Below are 15857 nucleotides of genomic sequence, written 5' to 3'. Positions count from 1 at the left end.
TACTTACTCCTGGTAGTAATAGGCCTCCATATGCTGAGTAAGGCTGGATTAGCCTATTTATGCCTGGTAGTAATAGGCCTCCATAGTGCTGTGTCAGGCTGGATTAGCCTATTTACTCCTGGTAGTAATAGGCCTCCATAGTGCTGTGTCAGGCTGGATTAGCCTATTTACTCCTGGTAGTAATAGGCCTCCATAGTGCTGTGATAGGCTGGATTAGCCTATTTACTCCTGGTAGTAATAGGCCTCCATAGTGCTGTGTCAGGCTGGATTAGCCTACAGTACTTACTCCTGGAAACCTTAAATCAGTATAAAAGGTCTTATCTAAGATAAAACCTCTATACTCGCATAATGTTTTTGTTCAAATAGACTTTGAGGACCCTTATTTTGAAAATGTTTGACCAGAAGTCCGATGACTTTCTCCAGCTGAGCCACGAGCCAGTTGAAGAAGTTTGCCCTATTCTCGGCATTGTCTACTAATTAGCCTCAATTGTCCGGATCTTCATAATTTTGTCATAATTATGAGGACGGTCTTTGGCACAGAAGGACCTGATATTTATTTTCTTTAGAAAAAGGAGAGAGAGAGAGAGAGTGACACACACACAAACACTGGAGAGAGAGAGAGAGAGAGAGAGAGAGAGAGAGAGAGAGAGAGAGAGAGAGAGAGAGAGAGAGAGAGAGAGAGAGAGAGAGAGAGAGAGAGAGAGAGAGAGAGAGAGAGAGAGACACGCACACACTGGCTGGCTCCATATAGACCGCTCCGAGAGCACGCACGCACACACACACACACACACACACACACACACACACACACACACACACACACACAAACGCACCGTAAACCATCTCTCCATCTCGAACAAGAAGTGAACGTGATATACAGCATGATTAAAAAACCGGTGTATAGTAACACCGCTATTTATAATTTTTCATAGCAGTATATAAAAATACCCACCGTCATCCATGATTGCAATGGTGACTCCTTTGCCGGTGTAGCCCAGCGCCCAGGCCTCCGCCACGTTGAGGTCCAGCCCAGGGGTCCCGTCCGCCTGCCCGGTGTTTATCTAATCAAGTCAGACAACATGGAGACCAGTAGGCGAGCCGCCATTAGGGAATCGGTCAACAGAGCGGATGTGGAGAAGGAGATAGAGGATAGGGACGGGTGATGTGGGGGGGGGGGTGGCAAAATGTCAACGATATGCCACTTTGCTGCATTAACCTGACATTGCCGGTCGGGGGTAAACGAGAGGGGCGGAGACTATTTAATATGAAGGTAGGGATGAAATGGCGTGGGGGAAATGTTTTGGCCAGGCTAATTACAAAAATTATACAACTATTGATTCAGGGAGCAGCGGGGAATGTTGGCCGGTCCTAAATGTCAGGCGGCACAGGGGCTGATTACTCACCAGATACCACTGTTTGGTGAATAGGGGGTCGCTCATGTTGACTTCAAAATCGTTGATATCCCTGTAGCCTCGCTTCTGACGGTCAAAGCCCTCCTGTTCAATGACGTTCTTCACCTGAGGGAGGAAGCATATAAATATTAGGGCTGCTTGATTATGGCAAACAATCATAATCACGATTATTTTGATTGATATTGAAATCACAATTATTAAACACGATTTCTCATTGATTTGAGAACATGATATGGCGACAACGACTTATTTGTTTTACCAAAGGCTGCATTTCTGTCGTCTTCTACAAGTTACCAAAGACGTTTCAAAATAACTGGAAAAATGTGCCATGGCTCCCTCGCCATGGGACGGGAAGGGTGCGCTGCATTTACAACACAAGACTAAATGAGAGTAAGTAAGTAAAGTTTATTTATATAGCACCTTTCACAGACCAGGGTCAAAAAGTGCTTCACATAGTAAAAACATCAATAAAGTGCAAAGATAGCAGCATGGTAAAAGATAATTATTAGGGATGTCCGATATTATCGGCCAACGATATTATCGGCCGATATTGGCATTAAAATGTGATATCGGAAATTATCGGTATCGGTTATCAAAAAAATATATATATATATTTATTTGTTTTACATTTATTTAACCTTTATTTACCCAAATGTGAAAGATCAGGAAAACCAAAACAGATAAAAAGACATAGAGGATATACACAGAGCATAATTATCCAAACGCCTGTTTGAACAGCACAGTCTTTAGCTGCCACAGATCTAAGTTCCAAGGGCAGAGCATTCCATAGCCTGGGGGCCACGGTTTCGAAGGCTCTGTCCCCCTTTGTCTTCAATCTAGACCGGGGGACAGCCAGCAAGCCCTGATCAGACGACCTGAGCGATCTGTTCGTGGTGTATGGACGCAGTAGGTCGCAGATGTAGGCAGGTGCCTGACCATGTAGTGCTCTATATGTGATAACCAGAACCTTAAAGTGAATTCTGAATTTGATGGAGAGCCAGTGAAGGGAAATTAAGATGGGAGTGATGTGGCAAGATTTTCTGGACCTGGTCAGCAGCATTGCGGCTGCATTCTGGACCATTCTTTAGCCGGCCCAAAGTGGACGCATCGAGGCAGGTGAAACCGGAGTTAAAATAGTCCAGGCGGGATGAAACAAAAGCATGAACAATCATTTCCAGCTCCGCCTGGGACACAACAGATCGAAGTTTGGCGATATTTCGCAGATGGAAAAAACAGGTACGTGTCAGAGACCTAGGGCGGGAATCGGGATCCACAAAGAATGGATTGCACGGTGCTAATTGCACCCTTACTTACAATTCATTATGAATTGAAAATGGCGCGGTGATTGATTGATTGAAAATGTTATTAACAGATTGCAGAATGGGTACAATACAGTACGGCTCAATACACACAATTGTTAAGGGCATGCAGACCAGAGAAAGACTTTCGTCTTGTTTACATCAGGGTCCCCCATTTTCAATTCATAATGAATTGTAAGTAAGGGTGCAATTAGCACCGTGCAATCCATTCTTTGTGGATCCAGCCCCTAATGTGGTGATCAAAGTGCATCTGCTGGTCAAAGAGAGCAACTGCACAATAATCGTTTTATCTCATGTATCTTGTTTTCGTGATCGTGGGAAGCCAACATTTTATTTTAAATCGAAATGTGATTAATCACCCAGCCCTAATAAATATCTTATCAGATACCCAAATGAATCTACTGATCTGACAAAGGACTGTTGCTACACATAATCAGGGCTCCAGGGTGCGCCCGTTTTGGTCGCATTTTGAGACCAAATATCAGCGCAGTGCGACTGGATGTTTTCCCTTGTCGCACTGGTGCACCTCCCAGCAGGTCTGTCTGTGTGTATGTGTGTGTGTGTGTGTGTGTGTGTGTGTGTGTGTGTGTGTGTGTGTGTGTGTGTGTGTGTGTGTGTGTGTGTGTGTGTGTGTGTGTGTGTGTGTGTGTGTGTGTGTGTGTGTGTGTGTGTGTGTGTGTGTGTGTGTGTGTGTGTGTGTGTGTGTGTGCGTGCGTGCGTGCGTGTGTGTGTAGCGTCTTTTTCCCGGCCATGTGCGTTCTAAAAATTAAAAAAAAATTAAAATGTCTGCCTTTGATTGGTTCTAACGTGCATTATGCAAAGACCAGCCCTGATCTGCCTCTGATTGGCTCTGATCGTTATTCACTGAATGACGCCACTGTGCCACTGTGAAACCTGAAACCAAAATATACCTTTCGGAAGGAATGGCTGGTTCAATTTCCCTGGCTCCGCTACGATAAAGCGACACACAGTATGGTTTGCATGTATTGCAAGGAGTGTGGTCCTAATATGGCTGGCAGTACTGCGTTTGCTGTCAGATCATCAACATTCAGAATAGAAACATTAAAAAAGCATAGTGTCTCCAAAAAACACATACTGTGTCGTGACAGGTGTGTTGCCAGCACATCAACAGTGCCTCTCCACGAAGCATTTCAGCGTCAGACGGCGGCAAATAGAAAAAGCGAGGAGGAAGAAATTAAAATCAAATTCAACACTGCTTATAATATCGCAAAAGAAAAGCTGGCGTTTACTAGATTCAAATCGCAGATCACCCTAATGAAAAAAAACTGCTTAAACGTCAACCCGACGTACAGCAACGACACTGCCTGTGCCCAGTTCATAGGAGTGATTGCAGACACATTAAAAAAGAAGGAGTCCCTTCAGGTCGCGGAGAACATCTACATGAGCTTCATGATCGACGGAGATGCAGACGTCTCTGCAAAGGCGTGCAAGCTCGTCTACAGCAGCATATTGCGCAACGGGAGACCTATCAATATCCTAATTGGCCACATCGAGGTGGAGCACGCACATGCATAAGGTACAGCAATGTTATTATATAATAACTCCAGTTTAAGCAGAAATAAGACAAGCAACACATTTAAATACTGTAGTTATTCAAATAGATTCAATAAGCATAGGGCCCTAACTATGGAATCTGTTATTATTACGTTTAATTTTTTCAATATAATTTTCAGTTTTAATGTTGAGTAATAATAATAATAATGAGTAATAGACATACAACCTGGATTTAGGTTACTGGAGCTGAGCTGAATGTGTTAAAATAGACATAAAAAAGGATTGGACTTTGCTAACTGTAATACAATGTTATTTTTTCATAGGGGTCTATGCTGCCAAGTCAAGCACAGCACTTTTTTCCCCTTCTTCTAAACAATTGAGGTTATTGCAATCTTATTTAAATTTTTAAGCTCCAGTGGAATTTAGTGAGAGAATTAGTTTAAAAGCCATTTGTCTGAACTTTAAGACCTGCTGTGTGTAATATGACAATTTCTTGTTTGTAATTTAAATAAAGAAAAAACTTTTATCTGTACCTTTTATTCCTGTGAAGGGTAATTTCACATCCTCCTCCTCCTCCTCCTCCTCCTCCTCCTCCACCCCCTCCTCCTCCTCCCCCCCCCCCCTCCACCTCCTCCTCCCCCTTCTCTCTTTGTGAAGTCATGATTTCTGTTTAAAGACAGGGCACCCATTCATCTGGCCTGATAAGTTTGTCAAGGTCAGCGCCGGCTAGAAGCCCTTTTTGGAGCCTCCCAAGAATGCATCGAAGGAGGCGTCTCTATCTCACTGTGTTAAGCCATTACAATATTGCTTTGTCTTCACTTTCACTCTGACAGACCTGTGAATATGCACTCTGACAGACTGAAAGTCCGTCCGTGAGGGCGTACTGTATATATATATTTTCTTTTCCAATAAACCTGTATTGTATTCATTTAACGTGAGTAATCCGGCTGTCTCTTTCCTACCTCCTGTTTGATTATTTCAGAATGCCTAATTCGCAGTGTGACACTGTTTTAGGCTGCTGGATGTCCGTGGAGAACCTGGTGGTTTGCACTCTGATTTAAGGCCAATCTCTTGTCTCTGTATTTCATTTAACCATCCCTGGAGACGTCAAAAATCCACCACATTCTTGGTGTCTGAAGTGGGATGCCAACCGATCCTGCCGGTGCAGACGGGCTCTTCATCGCTCTACAACACAGCCACGTCTGGGACAGTGAGGAATTGTCTGTCTGCATCGGCTGGTCGGGACGGCATTCCACGGGCATTACATGCAGCGTCGCGGCGAGTTGGGTAAGCAGGAGTGGGGGGGGGCCGTCTGAATGTAATACTATCTGTGTTTATCTCTATATGTATGTGACACTGCGAGAAGTCAACCCTGGTTACTTTGGTCACTATCTGTGTTTATCTCTATATGTATGTGACACTGCGAGAAGTCAACCCTGGTTACTTTGGTCACTATCTGTGTTTATCTCTATATGTATGTGACACTGCGAGAAGTCAACCCTGGTTACTTTGGTCACTATCTGTGTTTATCTCTATATGTATGTGACACTGCGAGAAGTCAACCCTGGTTACTTTGGTCACTATCTGTGTTAAGATAAGATAAGATAAGATAAGCTACATACGTGACACTGCGAGAAGCTCAACTTTGATGTGGGCTTTGGTCACTATCTGTGTTAAGATAAGATAAGCTACATACGTGACACTGCGAGAAGCTCAACTTTGATGTGGGCTTTGGTCACTATCTGTGTTAAGCTACATACGTGACACTGCGAGAAGCTCAACTTTGATGTGGGCTTTGGTCACTATCTGTGTTAAGCTACATACGTGACACTGCGAGAAGCTCAACTTTGATGTGGGCTTTGGTCACTATCTGTGTTAAGCTACATACGTGACACTGCGAGAAGCTCAACTTTGATGTGGGCTTTGGTCACTATCTGTGTTAAGATAAGATAAGCTACATACGTGACACTGCGAGAAGCTCAACTTTGATGTGGGCTTTGGTCACTATCTGTGTTAAGATAAGATAAGCTACATACGTGACACTGCGAGAAGCTCAACTTTGATGTGGGCTTTGGTCACTATCTGTGTTAAGCTACATACGTGACACTGCGAGAAGCTCAACTTTGATGTGGGCTTTGGTCACTATCTGCTACATACGTGACACTGCGAGAAGCTCAACTTTGATGTGGGCTTTGGTCACTATCTGTGTTAAGATAAGATAAGCTACATACGTGACACTGCGAGAAGCTCAACTTTGATGTGGGCTTTGGTCACTATCTGTGTTAAGATAAGCTACATACGTGACACTGCGAGAAGCTCAACTTTGATGTGGGCTTTTGTCACTATCTGTGTTAAGATAAGATTGCATGTTACAACTTGTAACCCCTGGTGGTCACTATTTCCACATGTTTCAACTTGGGCGACAGCTAACTGTAAACAGTTTTTTTCCCCTTTGTTTCCAGCCAGTACAACTATGAGGGATATCCAGACATGTAACACACTGACCATGTTTGAAATTGTTGTTGTTTTTTTTGTGTTTGATTTCTTTTCCTTTGGCCGGCGCAATCTCATTAACGCGACGCATGACATCCAAGATGCAGTATTAATCAATGCTGTCGAACTCAGATCTATGGAATGTGAGGGGGAGGATGGTGCGTTTCTCTCAGCGCAGGAGAAAGAAGATAACGAATATGCACCAGGGCCGTACTTCCCACTGCAGGGCCATGCTGTCCCTGGGCAACCACACCACCTAGGGGCCCCATCTCCACCGGCACACCAGCCACCATACCCATATGAACCCGCAGAGGACGACGACAACTTAATCAGGTTCAGTCCCAAGTCCAACAGGAACCGCCTGCTCAACATCTCGCATGATATGGCAACACCACAGCAGGGCCGGTGCTACGGAAGCGGGGCCCAGGGATCAGGGGAGGCCCTGGGAGGGCAACTGGGACAGGAACTCCAGCTAAGCTCCCTGTGCGATAGCCCCGCCCTGCCACGAAGATAAGAACGCACCGCTGCTGGGATCCACAGGAACCCCTACCACGCACCCCAGTCGGCAATACAAGCCCTTTTGCATAAGTAGGACCTACCCCACCACGCCAACGACGGCCCCGGCCTGTACAAACAACGAATATCCTACCTCCCTACTCCCTGCACCTGGTGTGCTGCTGTATTCAACTATGGGGAGATGACTGCTACTGTACTCAACGGCATCCAGCCTCCTTGCAACAGATATATATCGTTCTGTGTGTGAAGGAGTGGGAAGACACCTGACTGCTACTGTACTCAACGGCATCCAGCCTCCTTACAACAGATATATCGTTCTGTGTGTGAAGGAGTGGGAAGACACCTGACTGCTACTGTACTCAACGGCATCCAGCCTCCTTGCAACAGATATATATCGTTCTGTGTGTGAAGGAGTGGGAAGACACCTGACTGCTACTGTGTCCCCGGCCTGGGACTCCTCCCCTTTTCAATTTGCACCTGAACTTTTTTTTCCCCCTCTTCTTTCTTTCTCAAGAGTTATTGTTCTACCTTATTATGTTTTTTTTAATTTTTTTTATTGTACCTAAGGATGCAACATTTTGCAATTACCTGCTTGGAATTATCGTCCTACTTAGCCAAGTATGACATTATGATGTATTAATGTTGATTGATTTGATGTTCTGCATGGTGTCTTGAGACTGTGGTTTAGTGATATTGATGGTTGAAATTACCAGGATGTGCCAAAAATGGCACAAAGTGGGGAATGTGAAGGGTAATTTCACATCCTCCTCCTCCTCCTCCTCCTCCTCCACCCCCTCCTCCTCCTCCCCCCCCCCCCTCCACCTCCTCCTCCCCCTTCTCTCTTTGTGAAGTCATGATTTCTGTTTAAAGACAGGGCACCCATTCATCTGGCCTGATAAGTTTGTCAAGGTCAGCGCCGGCTAGAAGCCCTTTTTGGAGCCTCCCAAGAATGCATCGAAGGAGGCGTCTCTATCTCACTGTGTTAAGCCATTACAATATTGCTTTGTCTTCACTTTCACTCTGACAGACCTGTGAATATGCACTCTGACAGACTGAAAGTCCGTCCGTGAGGGCGTACTGTATATATATATTTTCTTTTCCAATAAACCTGTATTGTATTCATTTAACGTGAGTAATCCGGCTGTCTCTTTCCTACCTCCTGTTTGATTATTTCAGAATGCCTAATTCGCAGTGTGACACTGTTTTAGGCTGCTGGATGTCCGTGGAGAACCTGGTGGTTTGCACTCTGATTTAAGGCCAATCTCTTGTCTCTGTATTTCATTTAACCATCCCTGGAGACGTCAAAAATCCACCACATTCCTGTTTACAAAATTTACATAACATATTAAGAAATTACTAATGTGTATGGGAACTGACAAAAAAGGCAACGGTAACGCTTAAAATGTATTATTGCAGCGACAAGAGGCGCAGTGAAAATTTTTGGGTGCACCTAAATTATGTGCTGGTGCATCTAAATGAAAAAGTTAGGCGCACTGGTGCAACCAATGTAAAAAGTTAGTCTGGAGCCCTGATACCAAAATAATAACTCCCCACATCAGGTGTCCTGGAACACAAGATCTTTATAAAATGGCAGATACCGGAGCGCTTCTGACTGTTTAGCACCGTGGGTAGGAAACCAGCCACTTCCATCCGTGTCTGTAGTGTACCATGCAGGGACATCATCTAAATCAAGAGAGCCATTCACTTCCTCCCGGAGCACAGCTGGAGGTCAAGCCTCCTGTCCCTAAGCCCCTCTCCCTTGCCTGCCATGCGAGATATGGAGATTTTAATATGATGCTTTTTATCCCCTATTGTATACCAGACAAAAACACACCCCGATTACACTTGCAAATTTCCCTGTGATGGTTTTCATCATCAAAGAGACTCATGGGTGGATGAAAGGCAATTAGAGTGACTCATTGTTGCCACATTGTCAAGTATAAGAGGACAGAGCACATAGATTAGTTTAGTTTAGTTTATTCGGATCCCCATTAGCCATTGCCACAGGCATAGGCTACTATTACTGGGGTCCACACAAATCAATACAATACAATAAAATCAATGCAATACAATTAATACAATACAATACAATAAAACAATACAATACACCTCAATAACACCTAAAAATATTATATAATAAAATATCTAAGTTCACCAATCACACATACCCATCTACTCAATCATGTTTCAAGGCATATATATATAGATGATGAGGATGAAGGACTTTGGGTGGAATCAAGGCAACTAATTCACAAGTGATAGCTCAAATTCATACTAAGATGAAAGGGAAGAATATGTATCACTGGTAAATATGGTGTATTTTCATTGTTGCACTGTTTCTACTATAGATGGATCATCCAAATCCTACAATGCTGTATTGTAACAACGAAAGAAGAGGAGCCACAGAGCTATTAAGTTAACCCACTCACTGTCTCTCTCTGTCTCTCTACTCTCTGTCTCTACTCACTGTCTCTCTACTCTCTGTCTCTACTCATTGTCCCTACTCACTGTCTCTGAGTCATTCCACCAATCCGGTCCGATTTGAGTCCCTCTGATGTTTTTAAGTGTCTTTTATCTAATCAGTTAATAAAATGTGCTTTGAAATGCTATTTATTTCAGTTGCAATGTCCTCTTTATTAAAGTGTAAAAACATTGCAAGAATGCAATTTTTTTTATTATGCATTATGTTGTTATTTCAGTTGCCACCATGTATTTTGACATGTCCCTCGTGGCATTTCATGAAAATGTATTTGGGATATGACCAACAAAATTTGTAAAAAGTCCATACTTTTTTCTATGAACAGAAAAATCCATCTGTGCTGTTAATGCTGGTAATGATTTTTTTCAAAAAAAATTAATAATTATTCATTAAAATAACATTATTTAGTCTGTCCCTCAGTAACCCTCAACCCCGTTACACTGAGCATTCTCCCTCCACAAAATAATGGTTCAATCCATAGAAGCATGTGAAACAGGAAGTGACAACTTTGAAGTCTTTTGGAAAACACAACACCAGAAACAGGCAAGTAGCTACCTCATTGTACCTCATGTTTTCAGTCATTTATCTTGTAATATTATGGTAGTCAAGCATAATTACTCAACACTGTTACTTGAAAAAAAAAAGATAGCAAACTATTACTTGTGAATATGATCTTTGTTATTAAAAAATGTTAGATGATTTCTTAATATCATGCATGCCATGTGCTCTCCTGGGCCCTCATTTAGCAAGCTTTCTTAGAAAATGTTCTATTTCCATACGTAAGCACAGAATTTAGAATGTGTGCACGCACAAAAAAAACTGGATTTATCACACGTGCGTACACAGGTCCTACGCACACCTGTCATGATAAATATCACCTTGCTCCTACGCTGAGGCTCGTGCACACTTTCACGTATTTGCATACCAGAACCGCCCGATTAACCATATACGGCAGACCTGGGCATTGTACGGCCCGCGGGATGATTCTGACCGGCCCGCGAAAGATTACATGATAATAATTTTTTTTTTCTTTTCATGTCAACGTTCACACGCACAATATACGCTTACCTAGGATTTGACTTGATTCAACAACAAAGCAGTCGGGGCAAGCCGAAAACGGTCGAAGGTGTGGTTATTTGAAGTTTGGATTTTTTTTTTCACAACTGAGGTAGGTAGATAAACATTTTAGAGACTAAAGTACAGAAAAAAGGTACCGTTGGGTACCGGTATCGATTCACAGGTACCGGTACCGTATCGGTTCAAATGTGAACGGTACCCATCCCTACTGAACACACAACTGCAGGGCAAGGGCATTTTTGGTCATGAAATGCATAGCCATGTGAAAGCCTTCATGACAAAGTTGCAATTAATTTCAAGGCAACTAGGCAGCAACAATCTCAAACACATGAAAACCCTGAAAGAAGTCAAACCATCAGCTGATCACCGGCACAGGTACTCATCCATGTTGGGAGCACTGCATGATGAATTTTCAAGGCGTTTTCAAGATTTCAAAAAGGTTGAGGATGAAATGCAGCTGGTTTCCTCTCCCTTTACCTGCAGTGTTGATAGTTGTTCAGCTTGAACTCATTGACCTGCAGTCTGATTCACTACTGAAAGAGCACTTTAAGTCAGCATCACTGCTAGAGTTCTACTCTGCTCTCAAGGAGGAGAACTTTCCAAACATGAGGAGACATGCTCAGAAGATGTTGGTTCTCTTTGGATCCACCTACATATGTGAACAGACATTCTCAGTCATGACGTTTACCAAGTCCAGGTACCAGGGACGTGCACAGGACTTTAGAGGGGCAGGTGCTCAAAGGCTGAAAAGGGCACTACACTTGTGTGTATATATTAAGCGAGCGCGCATAGCGCGCGTAGCGCACAAGCACGATTTGTAAGGGCCCTTTTCGGGCGGGGGGCCCCCTTTTTATGCTTTTTGGGGGGTTTTGGTGATCAAATATTGAATATTGAACTATAATAATCAGTGCAGGAGCTCACTTATCCTTGAAAGACACTTTTATCACTGACTTAAAAGGCCCATACATCTCCATAAATGTTCAGGGGGGAGGGAATAAGTGCTTACCCTACAGACCCCAAGAAGTGCTGTATATTCTGTATTGTTTAATATAAATGCATTTTTTATTCCAATCCCGATTTGTATTTGAGATTCCCAAATCCCATCGGACTTGACTTCTTTGTGTCCCTCAATGAGTGTAATACCAGCATTCAACAGCGGTTTCTATCATGATCATCATCACCACCCACGCTATGCATAAAATATATAGGTCCGCGGAGAGGCATGCTGAGGAGGCCGTGCAAACTGCAATGGAATATGGGGCATCTCTCTCTCTTTACCTAATATTTTTATTCTATCCTGACATTTTTCAGTTGGAAGGGCAGTCTATATGCGTAACAGTAAAAAAAAAAAAAAAAAAAAAAAAAAAAAAAGGGCACTTTTTTGATGAGGCTCAAAAAGGCAGGTGCTCAGGCACCCCTTGGCCTCGATGTGTGCACGTGCCTGCCAGGTACAGATCCTCTCTCACTGATGAACATCTGGCAGCTGTGCTTCGCATCTCCACCTCAGACATGCAACCTGACTTTGATGGACTTGTTAAAGCTCAACAGAGACTGGATTTCTCACACTGAATGAAAAAAAAAGAACTGAAGAACACTAAAATGTGGAAAAAAAGTGAAATGGGACACTTGATATTTTTTTTTCTTTTTTTTGCACAGTTCTGAAAACATTAAATGTTTAATATAGGCATGTAAAGTAAAAAAGGCTACAAAACTGGGACACTTTTCTTTACACAGTTCAGTGACATGTCTTGTTTATTTTTGCTATAAGATGATGTGATGTCTTTAGAAAGCTAAGAAAATCCTTGTTTCAATAGTATATGAAACTCAAAATGCCCTTTGTTATTAATGTTTCACATTTTGTTTATCATTTTGGAAATAAATTCTATTTGAATAAATGATATTTTTGAAAGCTAACCTCACCTTTTAATTGCCAAATAATAACATACACTCTTACCAGGGGTAAAAACAATGCCATTTACTGCTTTTTATATAGAAATAAAATGTATATTATGCATAATTGAGTTTGGAATTTTGGCCCGGCCCTCCAACATATTTTCAGTTGCTCATTCGGCCCCCTGGGAAAAATAATTGCCCACCCCTGATATACGGTAATGGAACACCCCCATGAAATGTGGAAAAGTGGACTGACCCGAGGGAAGGGTGTTATGGTTGACAGACATGTACACGTACGGTGATGTCGGATATGATATCTATTAACCATTGCTGCCTGGGCAGCGCAAACACTAATAAAGACGGTGCTGGAATATGACTGCCTTTTCCCGTTTTGTTCGATTAATACCCAGGGATTAAAGTTCTCCTCAATTTTATTCCAAATCGCGACGGATTTCCAGTTTTTTTTCTACCTGCTGCATATGATTTCTAGAGGCATATTTGATGTCAGTATTGGGTAGCCTATATAAACAATAATACGAGAGCATATACAAGAACAATGAATCTCACTGCCATGCAGGGCCGGACTGGGGAAATAATTCATACCGGGAAATATAGCGCGAAATATAGCCCCAATCAGGCCACTTTTTAAGCGGGGGGTCTGGGGGTCCCCCACCAGGAAATTTTTTGTTACAAAGACTTAATTTCCTGCATTCTGGTGAATTTTAGTGCATGTGAATCACAAACGAATGAGCCAACAATTGCTTAGTACAATGTACTGTTATGGACCTCAAATAAAACTGTTGTGGCACTAGCAATGCTACTCTCTCCACCTTCAAAAAGAAAAAAGCAAGAGCACAACATATTTTTCTATTTACTATTATAATACAGTTAACCACTCTCTCCTGTAAGGGCCTTTCTTTTTCTTTGTTTTATCCCTCTCTCCTCCACCCTTTCTCTTTCTTCCACTGTCCATCTTGACATCAACGTTAATTGACTTTCGCTCTACTGTATCTCTCCCGAGTCCCTCACTACCTGGCTCACTGCCTGGCTGTTATTCTGCATCTGAGGGCCCTTTCTCACTTACGTTTGGGGATCGAATCACTGCTCCCGGGAACGGGGGGGAGTGTTCTCACTCACCCCTTTTGGGATGCGAAACGGCGCTGATTCGTTTTACCCCCCGCTGAACGGGATCAGTTGGATTAGGTGGTCTCGGAATCGGGCCGTGCGGGTGCGGGGGGCGTGACACACACAGCGTCGTTACTGTCAAGCTTGCTTGAATTTTGGGCAGATAACATCACACACAGCAACAACTGCAGAATACCCACAAAAACGATATTTATGAAAATTTGAGAGTTCAGACCTCAACCAAAAACAAGTGGATAAAAACATGAAGCCACGTTACAAACGCACGTTACAAACGCACAGCACTTCCCTGGCTCGCATTAGGCCTGGCAATTTTTGTTTGCCATGCTATTTTCTTTACATTAGTTTCTTGTTTGAATGCATTTATTTCTATTAGACCAGTGGTGCCCAACCAGTCGGCCGTGGTCGACCAGTAGATCAATGACATGTAATATGAGTGCCGTCTGCCATTCCATTCGCCGCCTCCGCTGTCAATCAGTTGTATCGCCTGGTCCCGCCTCCACCAATCACAAGCGGCAGCACGGCTCCATTGTGTGTGTGTGAGATCCGCGTGAGGGAGAGAGTCAGATAGTTCTCCAACTCTGTCGCAGACAGTGAAATCCTGGTTGTTCCCCACCCACCTAGGTTATCTAACTATCGCGCCGCGCCGCCGCCACAACTAGAAACAATGGCCTGGCAAAAAAATAAAAATAAAATAATAATATAAATATATATATATAAATATATATTTTATATATATATATATATATATATATATTTTTTTTTTATTTTTTTTTTAAACTTAATTTTTTAGCGTTTATCGCTTTTCTGGTCAAGCATGACCGACAGAATTTTTTTTTAATCTGTGCAGGCCAGTCCACCAGGAAAACTCCCGGTGCTCCCGATGGCCAGTCCGGGCCTGCTGCCATGTATGATGTAGCCTATACGCCATGTATAGCCTGCCTATGTGATCTGTGACTGTGATGCACGGAGTGAATCCACAGTCACTTGCTCCTCAATAGGAAACCAACCTAGATTTACCCTGAAGGACTGGTTCTAACAGAACCGTTCGTTATACAAGTATCACAGAGACATTTCAAAGGTACTCAGAGTTGCACGAGGGTTTCGAACAGAGGTACGGGATGGTTTGAAAGCTCGGCGTTGCTAATAAACATTTAAATATTTTGTATAAACTGCTCAAAACGGCATTATTTTCGGCGTTGGCTGCCTGGTTGTGATCACAGCGCATGCGCATCATGCACCCAACGCCGGAAATAATGCAGTGTTGACCAGTTTATAAATAATATTTAAAATGTTTATTATCAACGCCGAGCTTTCAAACCATACCGTATTTGTGTCCGAAACCCTCGTGCAACTGTGAGTACCTTTGAAACGTCTCTGTGATTCTTGTATAACGAACGGTTCGGCCAGAACCAGTCCTTCATGGTAAATCTAGGTTGGTTTCCCATTGAGGAGCAAGTGACTGTGGATTCACTCGGTGCAAAAAAAAATACTGTCTTTTACTGTTAGTGTCTCAGTGAAGTTTCAACGGAGCGAGGTAGTCTATTCTAACCAACAAATTGAAGTAGAAAGCATTTCGTTGTGGCCAATCTTATTAGGAAACATGACACAAAACAATAGTATGTCGCTTTATATTTAAAACAATATTTAATCGCGTTTGGAGGTTGGTGTTCTGCGTCTGCCCCCGTGCCAAACAAGCAAGCCAACCTATTGTTCGCGCATGAGCCCGTTATAATTACACTACTGTCGCTATTTCACAATGAACTATAATGAATTACGGTTCATACAGAACACGCGCCAGTGTCGGGAGTAATGCACGGAAGCTTATTTCCGCGTTGAAACTAATGCATGCAAATGATGAGAGCTATGCCGTCCGTCTGCAGTCCCCATATTCTACCACAGGGCGTCAGCTGCGCATGCTCTGGGCTATGCGTAGACATAAGCACAAAGTCAAGTTCACGTTCAAATTGATAAATCCCACACTTTGCTTAGAAATGGTCGTACGCACGG

The 15857-nt window shown here is 43.0% G+C and overlaps 1 protein-coding gene across 1 annotated transcript in view; it reads right to left on the bottom strand.

Moving 5' to 3' along the window:
- Positions 1–15857, bottom strand: part of pcsk2 (proprotein convertase subtilisin/kexin type 2) — a gene marked incomplete at its 3' end in the record, with an annotated part of 151954 nt that overhangs the window by 95279 nt on the left and 40818 nt on the right. Inside the window, exons 3-4 of the mRNA XM_084321975.1 lie at positions 1404–1517; positions 953–1061 (exon numbers count right to left, since the gene is read on the bottom strand). Of these exons, the coding sequence (XP_084178101.1) occupies positions 953–1061; positions 1404–1517 (223 nt within the window). The remainder of the gene's footprint in view (positions 1–952; positions 1062–1403; positions 1518–15857) is intronic.

Source organism: Notolepis coatsorum (assembly GCF_963971535.1).
Source record: "Notolepis coatsorum genome assembly, chromosome: 9".
Lineage (NCBI taxonomy): Eukaryota > Metazoa > Chordata > Actinopteri > Aulopiformes > Paralepididae > Notolepis > Notolepis coatsorum.
The sequence above is the reverse complement of the archived record's forward strand: the minus strand, read 5'-3'. Positions and strand labels throughout refer to the sequence as shown.